This window comes from Adiantum capillus-veneris, chromosome 4, assembly GCF_014529385.1.
Source record: "Adiantum capillus-veneris isolate H3 chromosome 4, ASM1452938v2, whole genome shotgun sequence".
Taxonomy (NCBI): domain Eukaryota; kingdom Viridiplantae; phylum Streptophyta; class Polypodiopsida; order Polypodiales; family Pteridaceae; genus Adiantum; species Adiantum capillus-veneris.
The window spans coordinates 32,746,265-32,760,575 of record NC_140934.1 but is presented as its reverse complement, the minus strand read 5'-3'; the positions used below and the strand labels follow the sequence as shown (position 1 = coordinate 32,760,575).

The 14,311-nt window shown below is 41.9% G+C and overlaps 1 protein-coding gene across 1 annotated transcript in view; it reads right to left on the bottom strand.

Moving 5' to 3' along the window:
* The window catches only part of ALDH6B2 (aldehyde dehydrogenase 6B2), a 106,193-nt gene extending 100,881 nt beyond the window's left edge, over positions 1-5,312 (bottom strand). The window contains exon 1 of the mRNA XM_086510364.1: positions 5,065-5,312. Within this exon, the coding sequence (XP_086366490.1) occupies positions 5,065-5,146 (82 nt within the window). The 5' untranslated portion in view covers positions 5,147-5,312. The remainder of the gene's footprint in view (positions 1-5,064) is intronic.
* Positions 5,313-14,311: the final 8,999 nt, after the last annotated feature.

Here is a 14,311-nt window from a genome sequence, read left to right as displayed (position 1 = left end):
CTGCTGACACAATGTGTCCCAAAAAGTGTATCTCTGGTAGGAAAAATTCACTTTTCTTTGCATTAATCACTAGCGTGTGATCTCGTAATGCCTGAAAGACTTGAAGCAGATGATCTCTGTGTTCTGCCTCATTCTTCGAGAAAACAATGATGTCGTCAAAGAAAGTGCCAACAAATAGCCTGTACTCTCGAAAAATCCTGTCCATCATCCGGTTAAATGTCGCAGGAGCATTGGTTAAGCCAAAAGGCATCACCAAAAACTCAAATAACCCAAAAGTCATCCGAAAAGCTGTCTTGTAGACATCTCCTGGCGCTATCCTGATCTGATGATATCCACTCTTCAAGTCAATCCTGCTAAAGCACGAGGATCCCTATAACTTGTCGAGTATATCATCGATCCTAGGAATTGGAAATCTGTTCTTGATGGTGATTTCGTTGAGAGTGCTATAATCGATGCACATTCTCCAAGATCCGTCTTTCTTCAAAAACCAACAACACTGGAGAGCAATACGGTGAAGTACTAGGCTGGACAAGACCCTTTTCCAAGAGGTCTTTCATTGGGTTCATAATCTTTTCATTCTGTACTCGGCTCACACGATAAGGTGGCCGATTCGGTGGCGTGCTTCCAGATATCAGATCAATGGTATGATCTTCAGGCCCTCTCAAAAGCAATCGGCATGAGCGTGGAGAAAAAATCTTGGCGTTCTTTTCTTCAGGTCAAAACATATTCAACCTTTATCCATCGTTCAGTTCTCCCAAAAGAATGAGTAAGAAAACTGAAGTTCATCAAGTACAATCTCTAAGCCCTTCATTTATCAGTCGCTTTCTCGGCCCGATAGTCAACCACGGCGTAGTTCTTGTGGTACCAAGGGATCCCGAGTAGAACGTCACTCGCATGCCTTGAACACCCCTGTCATTGCAAACGAAGTTTGTCAATGCTCGGTGTAATGACAACATCCCATCCGGGTGCCAGTCGAACTACCTCCGCCTGTGGCGTCAGTCTGTCGGACGTAGTTCCAAATCGAGCCGCCAATTCCAAGTGAAAAGAAGTTGGCCTTGGCTCCTTCAAAAGAGCTTCCTGATCCTTCACTTTGCCCCGAATGCGGCAAAGTTTGTACTTTCATTCATTAGATTCGGTGCAGGTCGCACGCCATGTGGCACCAGTTCTGCTTTTCTATCTGCCTTTTCTGCCACATTCCTTAGCTGCTCTCGAACTCTCAGACCTGTCGTCGTCTTTATCATTCTGTTCTTTCTGTGCCTTATCAGGGCACTTCGCGGAGATATGTCCATGTTCCCCGCATCCAAAGCACTTCCCCTCTCTGATGAAGCGAGCTCTCTCCTCAGGAGTAAGCTTGGGTCGTGCATCCTTTTTTTTTCTCTGGGTTGCTCTTTTTCATTCTACTTTCATTCCCAAAAGTCTGTTCGGCTCGTTGTGTCATGGCCTCATCTGTGGGGTAGGTCAGACTGCCAGAGTGAATGGAAAAGCCCCGCTTCGCATGACTCATCAACTCCTGAATAGAAGCTGACTTTTGTTCCAAGCGGTGATCTCGGATCTCTGTAGGTAGACCCAAGGTAAACCTCTCAATCTGTTCTCTGAAAGAGATCTTCTTGAATGAAGAGGCGGGTAGAAAAGAGTTCCAGAATCTTTCACAATAAGCATTGATTGTATCTTTCTTGGTCATCCGAAGATGGTTCCAAGCAGCTCGTACATCTCGTTCATATTCTTGCGTCAACCAAGAAGAAATAAAAGCTTCTTAAATTTCAGCCATTTAACTGGCGCACTCTTGTTAAAAGAAGTGTGGACCACCAAGTACGAGCATTTCCCTTAAGGTAAGAGGTAGCTCTCTGAATCTTGGAGTGCTCTGAATAGCGTCCTTCCGCAAAAGCGATGTCAAACTGCTGTATAAAAGACAAAGCCTTAAAAAGTATCAAACTTGATCGAGTGGCCATCTTCCTTAAACTCTCGGACTTTCTTTCTTTTATCTTCAAGAAAGTCATACTGGTTGGCTTTGTAAAAATTCTTCTTGTTCGCATAAAACTTTCCGTCATCGGAATCTGAGCTGTCTGTAGACGAGTCCTCAGTAGAACTGTCAGTCTCTGGGCGAGATGTAGCCTTCTTCTTGCCCTTTCCGAAGCTTTGTTTCTTGCTTCGATTTTTACCTTTTTTGTCTTCTTCGCTCGAATCTGAAGAGCTAGAAGAACTGTCAGAAGAAGAAGAAGAAGAACTGGGTACTCCTTCAAATCGAACACGCTTCTTCTGTTTCTTTGCCTTGTCAAATGTCGACCGACGACCCAAATATCCCGGGAAGTCAGTGCCTTTCATCTGCTTTTTGCCATGCTTTTTGTCTTTCTTTTGCACGTCGAAAAGCTGAGCAATCCGGGCATCAACCACGTTCTATAGTTCCTTCTCCGTATATTTCTTGAAGGCAGAAGGTTTCTTGAGAGCGGGTTTCGGGAGTGGTGTTGTGGTTCTCTACCACTCCATCTGTACCTCTTTCAAAGAGGTCTGGTTCATATATTTTGCCATCTTCGGGTCCTTGGCAAAATTGAGCATCATCTTTGTTGCATCGCCGATCAACTGGCAACACTCCATCTCTCGCCGCTCCGCCTAAGTAGGCCGAGGTGGGCCGTACTCTCTGCCGGAATCTTCCTTGTGATCCCTGCCCGCATCTCCAAATGCAGAGGGAGTCGACTGATCATTGAGTGAAGCCATAGGTGCCGCGGAAAAAAAAAATTCGGGGATCGGATTTCTCGTAGAAGAGAAATCGGCCGTGCTCTGATACCACTGTAACAGACTTGGACACTCCAAGTCAAGAATCAACCGCGACAGCACCAAACTTCAAAACAATTCACAGATCACAATAGATTTGCACTGGCCCGGCGGAATTCCGTGCCTAGAGATATTGGCCCCAAAGACTGGCGCCCCTTTCGGTATTTCTTTTTGTATTAATCAGTCATCAAAGTACAAGAGAGCGGTTAGGGTTTCACTCTCAGACTCTACGTCCAGATGCTCTGAGAAGTGAGGCCCTCACCACTAATTTAAAGGTTACAAGGGATGCCCAAAAGCAGAGCCCCAAAAGCTTGAAAGCAAAAGCAGATTCTCTCTCTCTCTCAATGAGAGTCAATAAAAAGCAAGTTCTCTTTTTCTCTTTCTTTCTCCCAAATCAAAGCGAAAAGCTGAGATTTGCGTCGCTCAAAATTTCCCATATATATATATTCCGCCTCCGCGATTTTCAGAAATTAGGGTTTGCAGGAATTTTAGGGTTTCTGGCAAAAATTAGGGTTTCTGCTATCCGCCACGTCATCACTTCGTGACACTCTCTAACTCTTGCTGACCAATCGCCACACCAGACATACTTCCTTTCTTGTTGTGGCATACGCACGGTGAATGATGTGGTTGACACGTTGTTGCGTGCATTTTGGACACCCCGTTTTTTGTAAATTTATACATATGTCCATGACGCCATGTGTGAAAAGATAGTGTGGGCTTTCTTTTTGTGGGATTTTTTGCTTTAGCAAGCACATTTACATGCATTGCAAGTCGCTAGTGTAGTGCCAGTTGTCGGGTTGCCTTGTCGGGTTGCCTTGGGTGCCCATAAGTGAGTTTTTCTAAGTGTCACTTATATATAACTAAAACTCATGAACAAACATAAAAATATTCAACCAAAGATCAAAAAAAAATTTGCAGGTCTTGGGTCGTTGTGTCTCCTCCATGCTTTTTGATGCAGCCTTTTACCCTCGACTAGCCTTGCCTACGTGTAGTCGTGCTCGGACAGCTTGCTGTTCACACCAATTTTGCACATAAAGGTGCATAGATTTGAAATTTGTGGTCTTCAGAGCTTTTGTTGCAAATAATACAGAGAAATTTAAAGGCTTGAAACCTTTTTTTTGAAGTTGTGATTTGGGAGATACAGTTTCTTAAGTGTATTGGTTCGCGTGTGTTGTAATTCCATGCTAGGGGAGGTGCTTCCTATTTCTATGGTGGTCTGTTGGTTGGGCGTGTGCTTGTAAATTGCCAAGGAATCACTGGTCTTTGAGTTATGGTGTCGTGGGAGTTCTTTTGATACAGTGTGTAGTGCTGACTTTGTGTCTCGAGCGTTAATGGGAGACATTGCTACAGAGGTGTCTCTTGCTCTTGTATATTCTTCGTTTTCCTCTCACAACTTCTTGTTTTGGTTTGGGCGTGCATTTTTGTTAGATTTGGGGCGCACTTGAGCACATGTTGGTTGCTTTCTTGCCCATTCCATCACTGGTCAATGAATGTCGTACGTTGGATTGGACTTTATGGGACACCATTTGTCGCTATTTTTATTCGAAGCATTTATGCTTCTCTCCTGCATGAGTCATGGCTAACTGACCATTGTAATGCGCTATTGTCTTTGCATAAATCTGATCAATGGTGGAGAAAGGTTCTTACTGCAATTTGGAAAAGCCATTTGCCTCTAAAGGAAATCTGTTTCTATGGTGTTTCTTGCTGAGAGTTCTCCCTGTTGGAACTCTCCTTAGTGCGCGTCACATCAGCTCTTCTCATTGTGTCAGATGTTTAGCCTGTGATGAGACTGTCAGACACTTGCTTTGGGATTTTCGCTTCACCAGGGCCTTCCTTGACCGCATATCAGCTTGTATGTGCCTCCACTTTCCCTCGGCAGTTTTCCACAAATGGTTCAGGTTCCATTCAACAATTTGTGGTCTTCTTCACATGGTCAAATTTTGGTCTCTATGGTCTTTGTGGCGCCAACGCACTTTTCCAATGTTCCATCAGTAGATTTCACTTAGACAATCCTACATTTTGCCCTTGATGTTGGGGACATATCCTTGGATATCCTTCATCTCTCCTATGTATGCTTTTAGAGCCTTCATGGATATCCATCTTTCCTATGTATGCTTTTAGAACCTTCACATTACGGAACACTTCTGTGTTCTTCCCTTTGAATCTGATGGGTTTTCCTCACTCACTTGTAAATTAATCAAAAGAGATTTACAAAAAAAAAGTGTGTGTGTCTCCAGCTTGTTTAAGAGTTGCAAGTAATTTAGAAGAGGAGGATATTTGGTTACTTGATGCTACCTGTTTTATTTCGATGAAGACCGGAAGCAGTAGAAGCCGCACGATGCCAGACCATCGCCCTTCTGCACGCTGAGCGGAGCATGATTGCCTGCGTTATATGTAACTTCTCCGTGTGTGTGTGTGTGTGAGATTAGAGAGAGAGAGAGAGAGAGAGAGAGAGAGTTGTATAAGTAGTGTGCGCGCGCGCGCATCGAGTTCCCAGCTCGAGTAAGGTGTCCTTTTAGACGAGGCAATGCATCTTTCAATTTTCAAACACACTTTAGTGCATGACTCTTGAATACCAAAGGCAAGAATTAGCCAAAAACTGAACATGGATTGACCTTGAATAGCTTCAATAACATGGTACATGATCTGCATGGGAATGAGGCGGTATGTGGCTTGCAAGTGGGAGGCGGCCTCAAGGGGCATTGTCTGAACTTAAACTTTTGCCCCATTGACTATGTTGCCCTGGTATGGACCTCCCTTGTTGTTGGTTCCCTAGCCACTCCCTTCTTAAATGCCCACCATCACTTAGTGTCAAGGCTTGAGGTACATAGGGTAGCCGACACCGTACATTTTACCTACTCATGTGAAATTATGGACGTTTCCCAATTGATTGTGAAAAAAAAAACGATCTTATGAGAATCTTTGTTGAAAGAAGATGGATGAATGGACACGATCTTATGAGAATCTTTGTTGAAAGAAGATGGATGAATGGACACATTTGCCTAGCCCCTACATGTGCCCCATAATGTTGCAATAACCAGTTATTGTGCTTCGTTAGTCAATTTTCTACAACTAATGCTTGAGCATTAGATCTACATTGCACCAATATGCGTCCCAAATGACGAGGAATCCCAACCCCCGAGCGAATATTTTCGAGCAAGCAATAATCCGAGCGAACAAAGCTGAAAAGATAAGAACATGTAGTATGGTTGATCATCATCAAGGAAACAAACTTTCCTTGTCAATCTTGGGCCAAAGGATATCCAACATAGCACTTAAATCCACAACTTTAATCCTAAAGAAAAAATTATAAGCATATCTAGTCAACCATATAGATTAGCAGGTCGCTTACAAGGCAAAGCCAAGAGTTAAGATATGAAGCTTATAAACTCTCAAACTTTTGCAATTCAAAATATGGTGAACCCTATTTTAAATACTTTACTACTTAGAAAATTCTCTTACGATGCAAAGGCCAAAAGTTAAAGACATAGTCGATAAGGGCATAGTCACAAAAAGCCTCAATAGGTTCTACCTACGACATGTACAAATGCTCATAACATCATGGACATTAGCAACTAGTGAGAAGGAGAGTGAGGTGCAGACATGAGAGAGAAAAAGAGAGTTGACTGCTTGGCAATCGCCATAGTTTGAAAATTGTGCCTTTTTAGACATAGTAACACAAATGTACCTTTTCAAGTATAGTAACGATTGGAAAGCTCTCTGGTGTTAGAGATGGTCGGGTGATGCAAGTGGGAACCAAGCCTCGCATGACCATAGCCTAAACTCTTAGAAAAACCTCTAAATTATGGCAAAAACCTCTTATTTCACTCTTAAAGGTTTACCAAGTCTTAAAATATATATTTATTTTGAACCTTGTTGACAAAACAATGGTGGGTTAGAGAACCCTTAGAGCACAAGATTTTAAGGCAATCAATTTCAAAGAGCACAAGATTATAAGGCGGATTCTGAGAACCACGGCGAGAGATAAGTGAGATTGTTTTCAAAAAAGCATATTGTCTCTAGAAATTTTTAGGATTCCATTGCAACTTCTCAAGAAAGCACAGTGATAACTCTCTCTCTCTCTCTCTCTCTCTCTCTCTCTCTCTCTCTCTCTCTCTCTCTCTACCATTAAAGATCTTTAACTTACTGAAAATACTCAAAGAGCTAAATACACTTTAGGATTATTTTCAAAATATCTGAATACACTACGGGATTAAACTTGCTCATGCCATCTTTACCATAAACTCGACTAACAAAGTTTTTGGACACAGCATAACTCACAATAAGCTCTCTATAAAATACCAAAGTTTGATTGCCTTTTAAGAGAATGCAAAACCATCCGGTCATTAAATGTAGGGAAAATACCCCTCTAATTTCCCAGAATATCCCTCAAATTTCAAAAATCAAAAATTTCCAAAATACCCTTCTAATCTTTATTCCTTTTTGTCAATTGAGATCTATTTTTGAGTGCTTGGCATGTAATTTTCCACAAATTACCTCGCAAAAAAAGGCGATTATATCTAAAAAATAATGAAATAATTCATCTCCAAAGCCTACATAACCAACTCAAATTATAGTTTTAGCATCTTGTATTGATAGGCATTCAGCCGTCTCATGAAAAGCTTTAAAAAATCATGTTTAGAGAAATTTCATCTCACAACCGGCGTATTTTGGGAATTTTGGTGGAAAATTTGAAGGGCATTCTAGGAATTTGTGACAAAATATTGAGGGTATTATGGGAATTTGAAAATTAAGAGTATTTTAGGAATTTTAATAAAGTTGTCCACTCAAATGAAGTGGTTGATGATAAGGGTGGGAGAACATCAAGAAAGGGGATTCCATGTCACTTGGTGGGTGGAGGTCCAGATTTTTAAAAAACTCTTTACCACTTGCAACTAATCAAACAGCTCTCCTGATTTGTGCAAGACATTTTTACTAATTAAGGCTAGAAAAGCTAGTTATAATCTAGCCTCAATTCAAACCTAGAAATCTAGCCATATGAATTCAAATGGTGAACAAAACTTTTGAACTTGGGCCCTCTTAATGTGTGTGTGTGTGTGTGTGTGTGTGTGTGTGTGTGTGTGTGTGAGAGAGAGAGAGAGAGAGAGAGAGAGACTTCTACCTCTTACTATACTTGTGATTTTTCGCTAACATAAGGTTATATAATTCACACACACACACACACACACAGAGTATGGGTGCATAATCATGTATGGACGTAGTGAAGACGTTGGTGGCGATGTTAGTGTTGTGGGGAGTGGTGGTGTGGGGACAAGGCGCATGCCCTTGGGGCACGACAGTTGGTTGCTATGAGATGGAAAGTTTCTTGGCAGCAGCCAAGGATGAAGATGTTGAACCCAGTGAAGACTGATGCTCCAAGGTGGTGGAGATGGGTGCCTACCCAGACTGCCTCAGAGCAAGTTCTTTAAACAGCGCTTCTTCCTTGTAGGTTGATTGAAGGATGACGTTTGTTTGTTACATTCTGTTACAAAAAGCTCACCTTTGCCAGCCCTGTTAGCGCCTAAATCTCTCTCTCTCTCTCTCTCTCTCTCTCTCTCTCTCTCTCTCTCTCTCTCTCTCTCTCTCTCTCTCTCTCTCTCTCTCTCTCTCTCTCTCTCTCTCACACACACACACACACACACACACACACACACACACACAAAAATTGTCTCAAGCCTGCACAATTGTGGGATTACATTGCATCTGATTATGCTCCCCGTAGCAACGCACACCAATGTGCGGTTGTGGAGGCAAGCCCAACGTCTGTAATTATAGCTAGGGCGGGTGACGCATCTTAAAGTTTGGTTCAACTTGCAAGTATTACAGCGCATACGATTTTATACTCCCATGTAGCAATGTACGCCGGCGCGCGGTCATTGAGACAGGCCCTACATGTGCAATTATAGCCGGGGCATCTTTAATTAAGTTCTTACATTACATCCAATTATGCTCCCTATAGCAACACACGCCAGTGTGCGGTCGTTGAGACAGGCTCTACGTGTGCAATTATAGCCGCAGCGGGGAATGCATCTTTAAGAGCCTCGTCCTGCCTAGTGTTTCGTTTAGCTTGCCGGTATTATAACATGGAATCAAATTATGCTCCATGTAGCAACGCACATCGACGTGCGGTCGTGGAGGCAAGACCTACCTGGCGGTGCTTATATCAATTACTTCCCTCGCAGTATATAAACACGTCAAGCTAAATTATTGGTAGCTTAAATATAGGCTATGCATTGCAAGGGCCATATTTCAAACCGAGGCATGACGTTATGGGTGTAAGAAATGTTTACCAGTCCAAGATTACTGCGGGGCTCTCTTCGAGATGATGAGAGTAATCAACAGCATTGGTCAAGCCTAGCTAGGGCAGTGAATTGTATCATGAGTCATCTCAAGAGGTGTCTGATCAATGTCAGATTATTGAAGCATGAAGAACATAATTAGCAGTTGATCAATATCAGCCACATCGGCGTGCAATTGCGGAGGTAGGTGCCCACTGCAGCAATGCACGCCGACGTGCGGTCGAAGAGGCAGAGGCTACAGGGGAGGAGGCAACTATGACGTGCATTGATGAAACCCAGTTACCCCAGTGATGGAAAGGTAGTGTTTATATTACACGAACGCTCTTTCGGACTTCACAGCTCAAACGAGCTCTTTGGCTTCCTTTGATTGTCGCAGCCCTCTTACGCGTTCTTCAATTTCACATGCAAGCTCTAGCTCCCTCCACAGCTCCTACCTTGTGTTCAACTCTTCATCCTCCAGATAAAAAACGATTGCACGATGTTCTCATTAGTGGCATTTGGGAACATTTTGGTTATGAGGAGATAATCGACATTGAAAGGCATGCTGGATGGAAGAAAGATGTGATTTTTGATGCCAGCATTATGTCCTAGTTTGTAAGAGTTAATACTACTTTAGCATAATCCATAATAAAATCTATAGCAAAAGGTAAAATATTTTTCATAAATGTTTGATGTGACATAAAGGTGGTAAGAGAGGATAGCATGTCAATATACACCATAGCTTAGCATCTTGAATCAACATTAAAATTGTGGACAACATTAAACATAGATGGTGATAGATATGACACAAGAACCTTTATCATGCAGAATGCAATACCCTGAGCTTGGTTCCTTCTACCTAGTTGCCCTTAATTTTGTCTGCAAAGGTCCTGAAATACCTACTAGAAAATAACATCATCGTCAATATATGAGTGCAAATTTTCAATACAAATGTCTAAGGCAACAAATGCTAAAAGGAAAAAACTAGTAGAGCCCGTTGGTACCCTATCTCCCAAAGTCTAATCTTTCTAGTAGGCTGCATGTGTAAGTACCATCACATAAACTCTCGCAAGGGGTGCTTCATCACGCAATCAATCTCCTCCTCTATAGGCTGTAAAGAACTTCATAGGAGCTGCACTCTGCCTCTCAATAATGGCCTAGATGGAGCAATGGTAATGTATTGTTGACGTGATCTGTGAGAGGGATGAGAGTGTCAATGCCTACTTACGTCTACAGTTTTATCCAAGTGAGTACCATAAATTGAAACGTGATAGGTTCTTATGAGATGTATCTGCAAGTCACCTGACAAGGTGGTGAAATAATGCAACAACATTCTAGCTAAACGGTCTCTAGCGGAAACAATAGAGAATGGTAATCCATGGTACCGTAGGATTTGACAATGGTAATCCATACAACATGCCTTACAATTTAGACTATTTCCTCATAACCAAAATCTATCACACTACACTGCAACCCTACTTACTTTACCTGCACTTCCATCGCCTCCCTCACCTCTATAGATATCACTGTCATGAAATGGGTCCTTGATGGAACAAAATCGTAACCAAATTGGCAAAGGAGCATACCCAAAACAATCTGATAGAACAAAGCTCTCAATATGCTTCACCTTCATTAACCCAAATAAACAACAACTCCGCACAAAAAACCGGTTGAAGCATTACATCTGCAAGACAATAACCCCATTGTGGCGTTAAGTATTTCTTGCTCACAAAATAGAACTAACAATCTTTAGTTAGAACCAAAAATTCTATGAAATAATCATGCAACTGAATATTATTATTTTGTTCATGAATTAAATACGCACTAACGTGCAGTCTTGGAGGCAGGTGCAGCAGGGGAGGAGGAAATTGTGGTAGAGAAGGAGGCGACAGCAATAGAAGGAGTCAAATAGAGTGGGGGAGGAGGCAACTGCACCGGGGAAGGAGGCAATTGTGGCACATGGATATCATAGGAGTGCGCAGGGAGGGCCAAGGTAGAGGAACACAGACAATGTTCTTTGAATTCTAGGATTCCAAAAAGGAGCACATGCCGACATGGCATGCGCTCATAAGTGTGCCCAATTTTCTTTTAAATGTTTCATTATCAAAGTATAGGCACATGCAAAGAGAGAGAGAGAGAGAGAGAGAGAGAGAGAGAGAGAGAGAGAGAGAGAGAGAGAGAGAGAGAGAGAGAGAGAGAGAGAGAAGGCATTTGGGTCGAAGAGAAGGATCAAGAAAGAGGGATCGAGGAAGGAACAGGGAGAAGATGGATTTGAAGCAGATAGTGAGGGAATTTGTGGATCACTATTACTCCATCTTTGACACCAACCGGCTAGATTCTTTAGTAAAAACACCAAGGAGACGTAAGAGATGGAGTGACAATATTCATGGTGGTCACAAGCATTATAAGCACCAAGAAGGTGCAAGAGATGGAGTGGCGATATTCATGGAAAGTACATTCCTGACTCCTCTAAGTTGGTCATAAATCAGATCTTTTACAGTTCTCGGCTAAGGGAGCTGACCTTTATAACTTTATCAAGAAACTTTGTGGCCTTGCTTCTTGTTTTGCTACCACCAAATCATTTGATCCTGCTAAGTCTCCAAAAGGCCTCTTTTATGGGGATGACGCTGCTTTGGAAGCAGTTAAAAGCTTTCAACAAGGACTCAGCTCGTCTAGTGAAACATCTCTATTGGATATGGTTCCGAAAGTCTCGAAATGTTTTCCCTTCCTCCCACCGAGGCAGACTGCCATTGAAGGAATTGAGCTTGACCATCAGCTTTGGGAGCTTCAGAATAAAGCTTTTGTGGCACCCATCTCAATCGAGACCTGGGTTATTCTTGCAGCCCTACCAGCTTCCACTAGTGAAGACTGTCGCCTGGAGACCCTCAAAGGAGTTCAGTTCTTGGACAAAGGTGATGTCATAAAAGCATCTTTTAGTATGCACTTCTTGGATTCCAAAAAATGCCTTGTCTTGTCTGGCATTTATGTCAGAACCAAGGGGACAATGACCTTTTCTACACCGAGCAGTGAATTCTATTCTGAATCAATCTGGAACATCTACCACCCCTACATCAAATGTGCTTGCAAAGCTTTAGATGCAAAAGCCGATTGTGAAAGCAACATCCTATGGTTTGATCATGTAATTCGGTTCCTCCTCAACCATCTAGAGGACCTCTTCCCATCACACACTAAGGAGCATTTTCTCCCTATGATTTGTTCTGGCTTGGTGATCAAGCTAAGGAAGCTGTGCGAGCCCAAATCGCTTATCTTCACTTTAGGAATTTCATGTATGAGGCTTTGAAAGAGCTGAAATTAGATGCACCTAGTCATCTGCTTTCTAATCTAAGTGTTTCTAAAGACATTAAACATATCTTATCCCTTATCAAACCTTCACTTGATGCAGAAGAGTCTCCCAACCTTAAAAGGGCTTTGTTAACTAGTTCTGCTTCACACTCTATCACCTCTTTCTTGTCTCCTTCTTCTACACCAGGGTCCTCGGAAGGACGTAGTAAAGCTAGAAGCTATGTCAAAGGAAGAGGGAAGAATCTCCCTATCAAGAAAATATTTAACTCTTAATTGTATTGCTCTTTTAGATCATCGGACTGCTTCTGGAAAGCTATTTTTGTGCAAGGAAGATAACCTACAGAAGTGAATTGTTCATTGCCACTTTTCGAGTCAAATTTTTGATTTGTTTACTCCAAAATGTTTAATACAGTATGCTTTTCAACATTTGTTTAACAATACCTACAGGTTAGATGAATTGAGTTTTGGTTGGAGTTTTGATCCTCCCTTGAAGAACTTTATGTATTCTACATAATTTCTTACTTCAGACAAACAACAATCTTGTATATGCTCTCTCTTTGAAAATTACTATTCTGGTTTCGGTGAATTTGGACAACACATGTGCACTACGGATCTATCTCTAAATTTAGCTGGTTCTTGATTTATGGATTTTGCTTCATCTGGGATTAATGGACTGTATTCAGCCCTGCATATGGTTTGGTTTGGCCATATATCCGATCATTTTAGGTTATTGTAAACTGTTTATGCTTATTCATTTCTTCTCTATATGGTCTATATGGGCTCTTGTTTGACCTAGATATGGTATAACGTTATTAAGCTGGTGGGCCTTCCACTGTTATAGCCAGGATGGAATGCCAAGTGATTGGATCTAATCAGGTTTTTTTACAGAGCAAGTGGTGTTCGGCTAAAAATACTGATCGGTACGGTATCTCTTGTAATGCTTGTCGATACGATATTCTCTAGCCTTATGTGTATTTATCTCTCTCTATATCCGCGTTTTACGAGCTCTTTTTGGCCTAAACTTCATTGGAATATGGCTTAGTTGGCTTTTCGAGGTTATTGTCTGGATGGGAATGATAACTACTAACTATTTTTGGAATGTAGAAAAGACTTCTTCCTTATGCTTAAGGAGATACACCCACACCTTTTTGGTAGAATCATCTATGAACGTGAGAAAGTAGTCCCCCCCCCAGAGTCTTATGTGGCATTGAACCACACAAATCACTGTGCACTAAGTGTAGGGGTTTGCCTAGTTTCTTATTCTATGGTGAAGATGTCAACCTAGTCTATTTGTCGTATAGACAATGCTCACACAATGGAAAATCAGTGTAATCTAACACAGGTAAGTAGCCAAAACACTAAAGTGTTTTCATTCTCTTCTGGCTAATATGCCCTAGCTGGCTATACCACAACTCAGTAGACGGCAGCTCGACAACATAGATAGAGTGTTCATTGACATTCAATACAAACATAGAGTACAACAATCCATTTTTACAACCTTTCACCATGACAAGGTTGTTCTTGCGGATTACCAAGAACTATTACTAGATACTGTAGTGTAACCAAGGTCATCCAATTGCCCTATAGAAAGCAAACTCTTTGTAAGCTTGCGCACATGTCAGACACTCTACTTCACAAAAGTAGTGCCATTATGCATCTGAAGCTTCACATCACCAATGCCAATAATGTTAAGCTCATAGGAATCACCAAGCTTGACTATGCCCTGCATGGACGCATAAGAGGAAAACCAATCTCTATGTAGTGTGACATGAAAACTTGCACCAAAATCAAGAATCCAATTTTGCACATAACCCTCATCCTCTGCAACCAAAGCATCTTGAGTGAGATCTGAAGTGAAAATGAAAGCATCTGAGGGATCTACTATCACCTCTGCACGAATCACTGATGGCATAACATTCATCACTGGAGGAGGAGCATCCTCTACAGGAGTGGTAAGCATG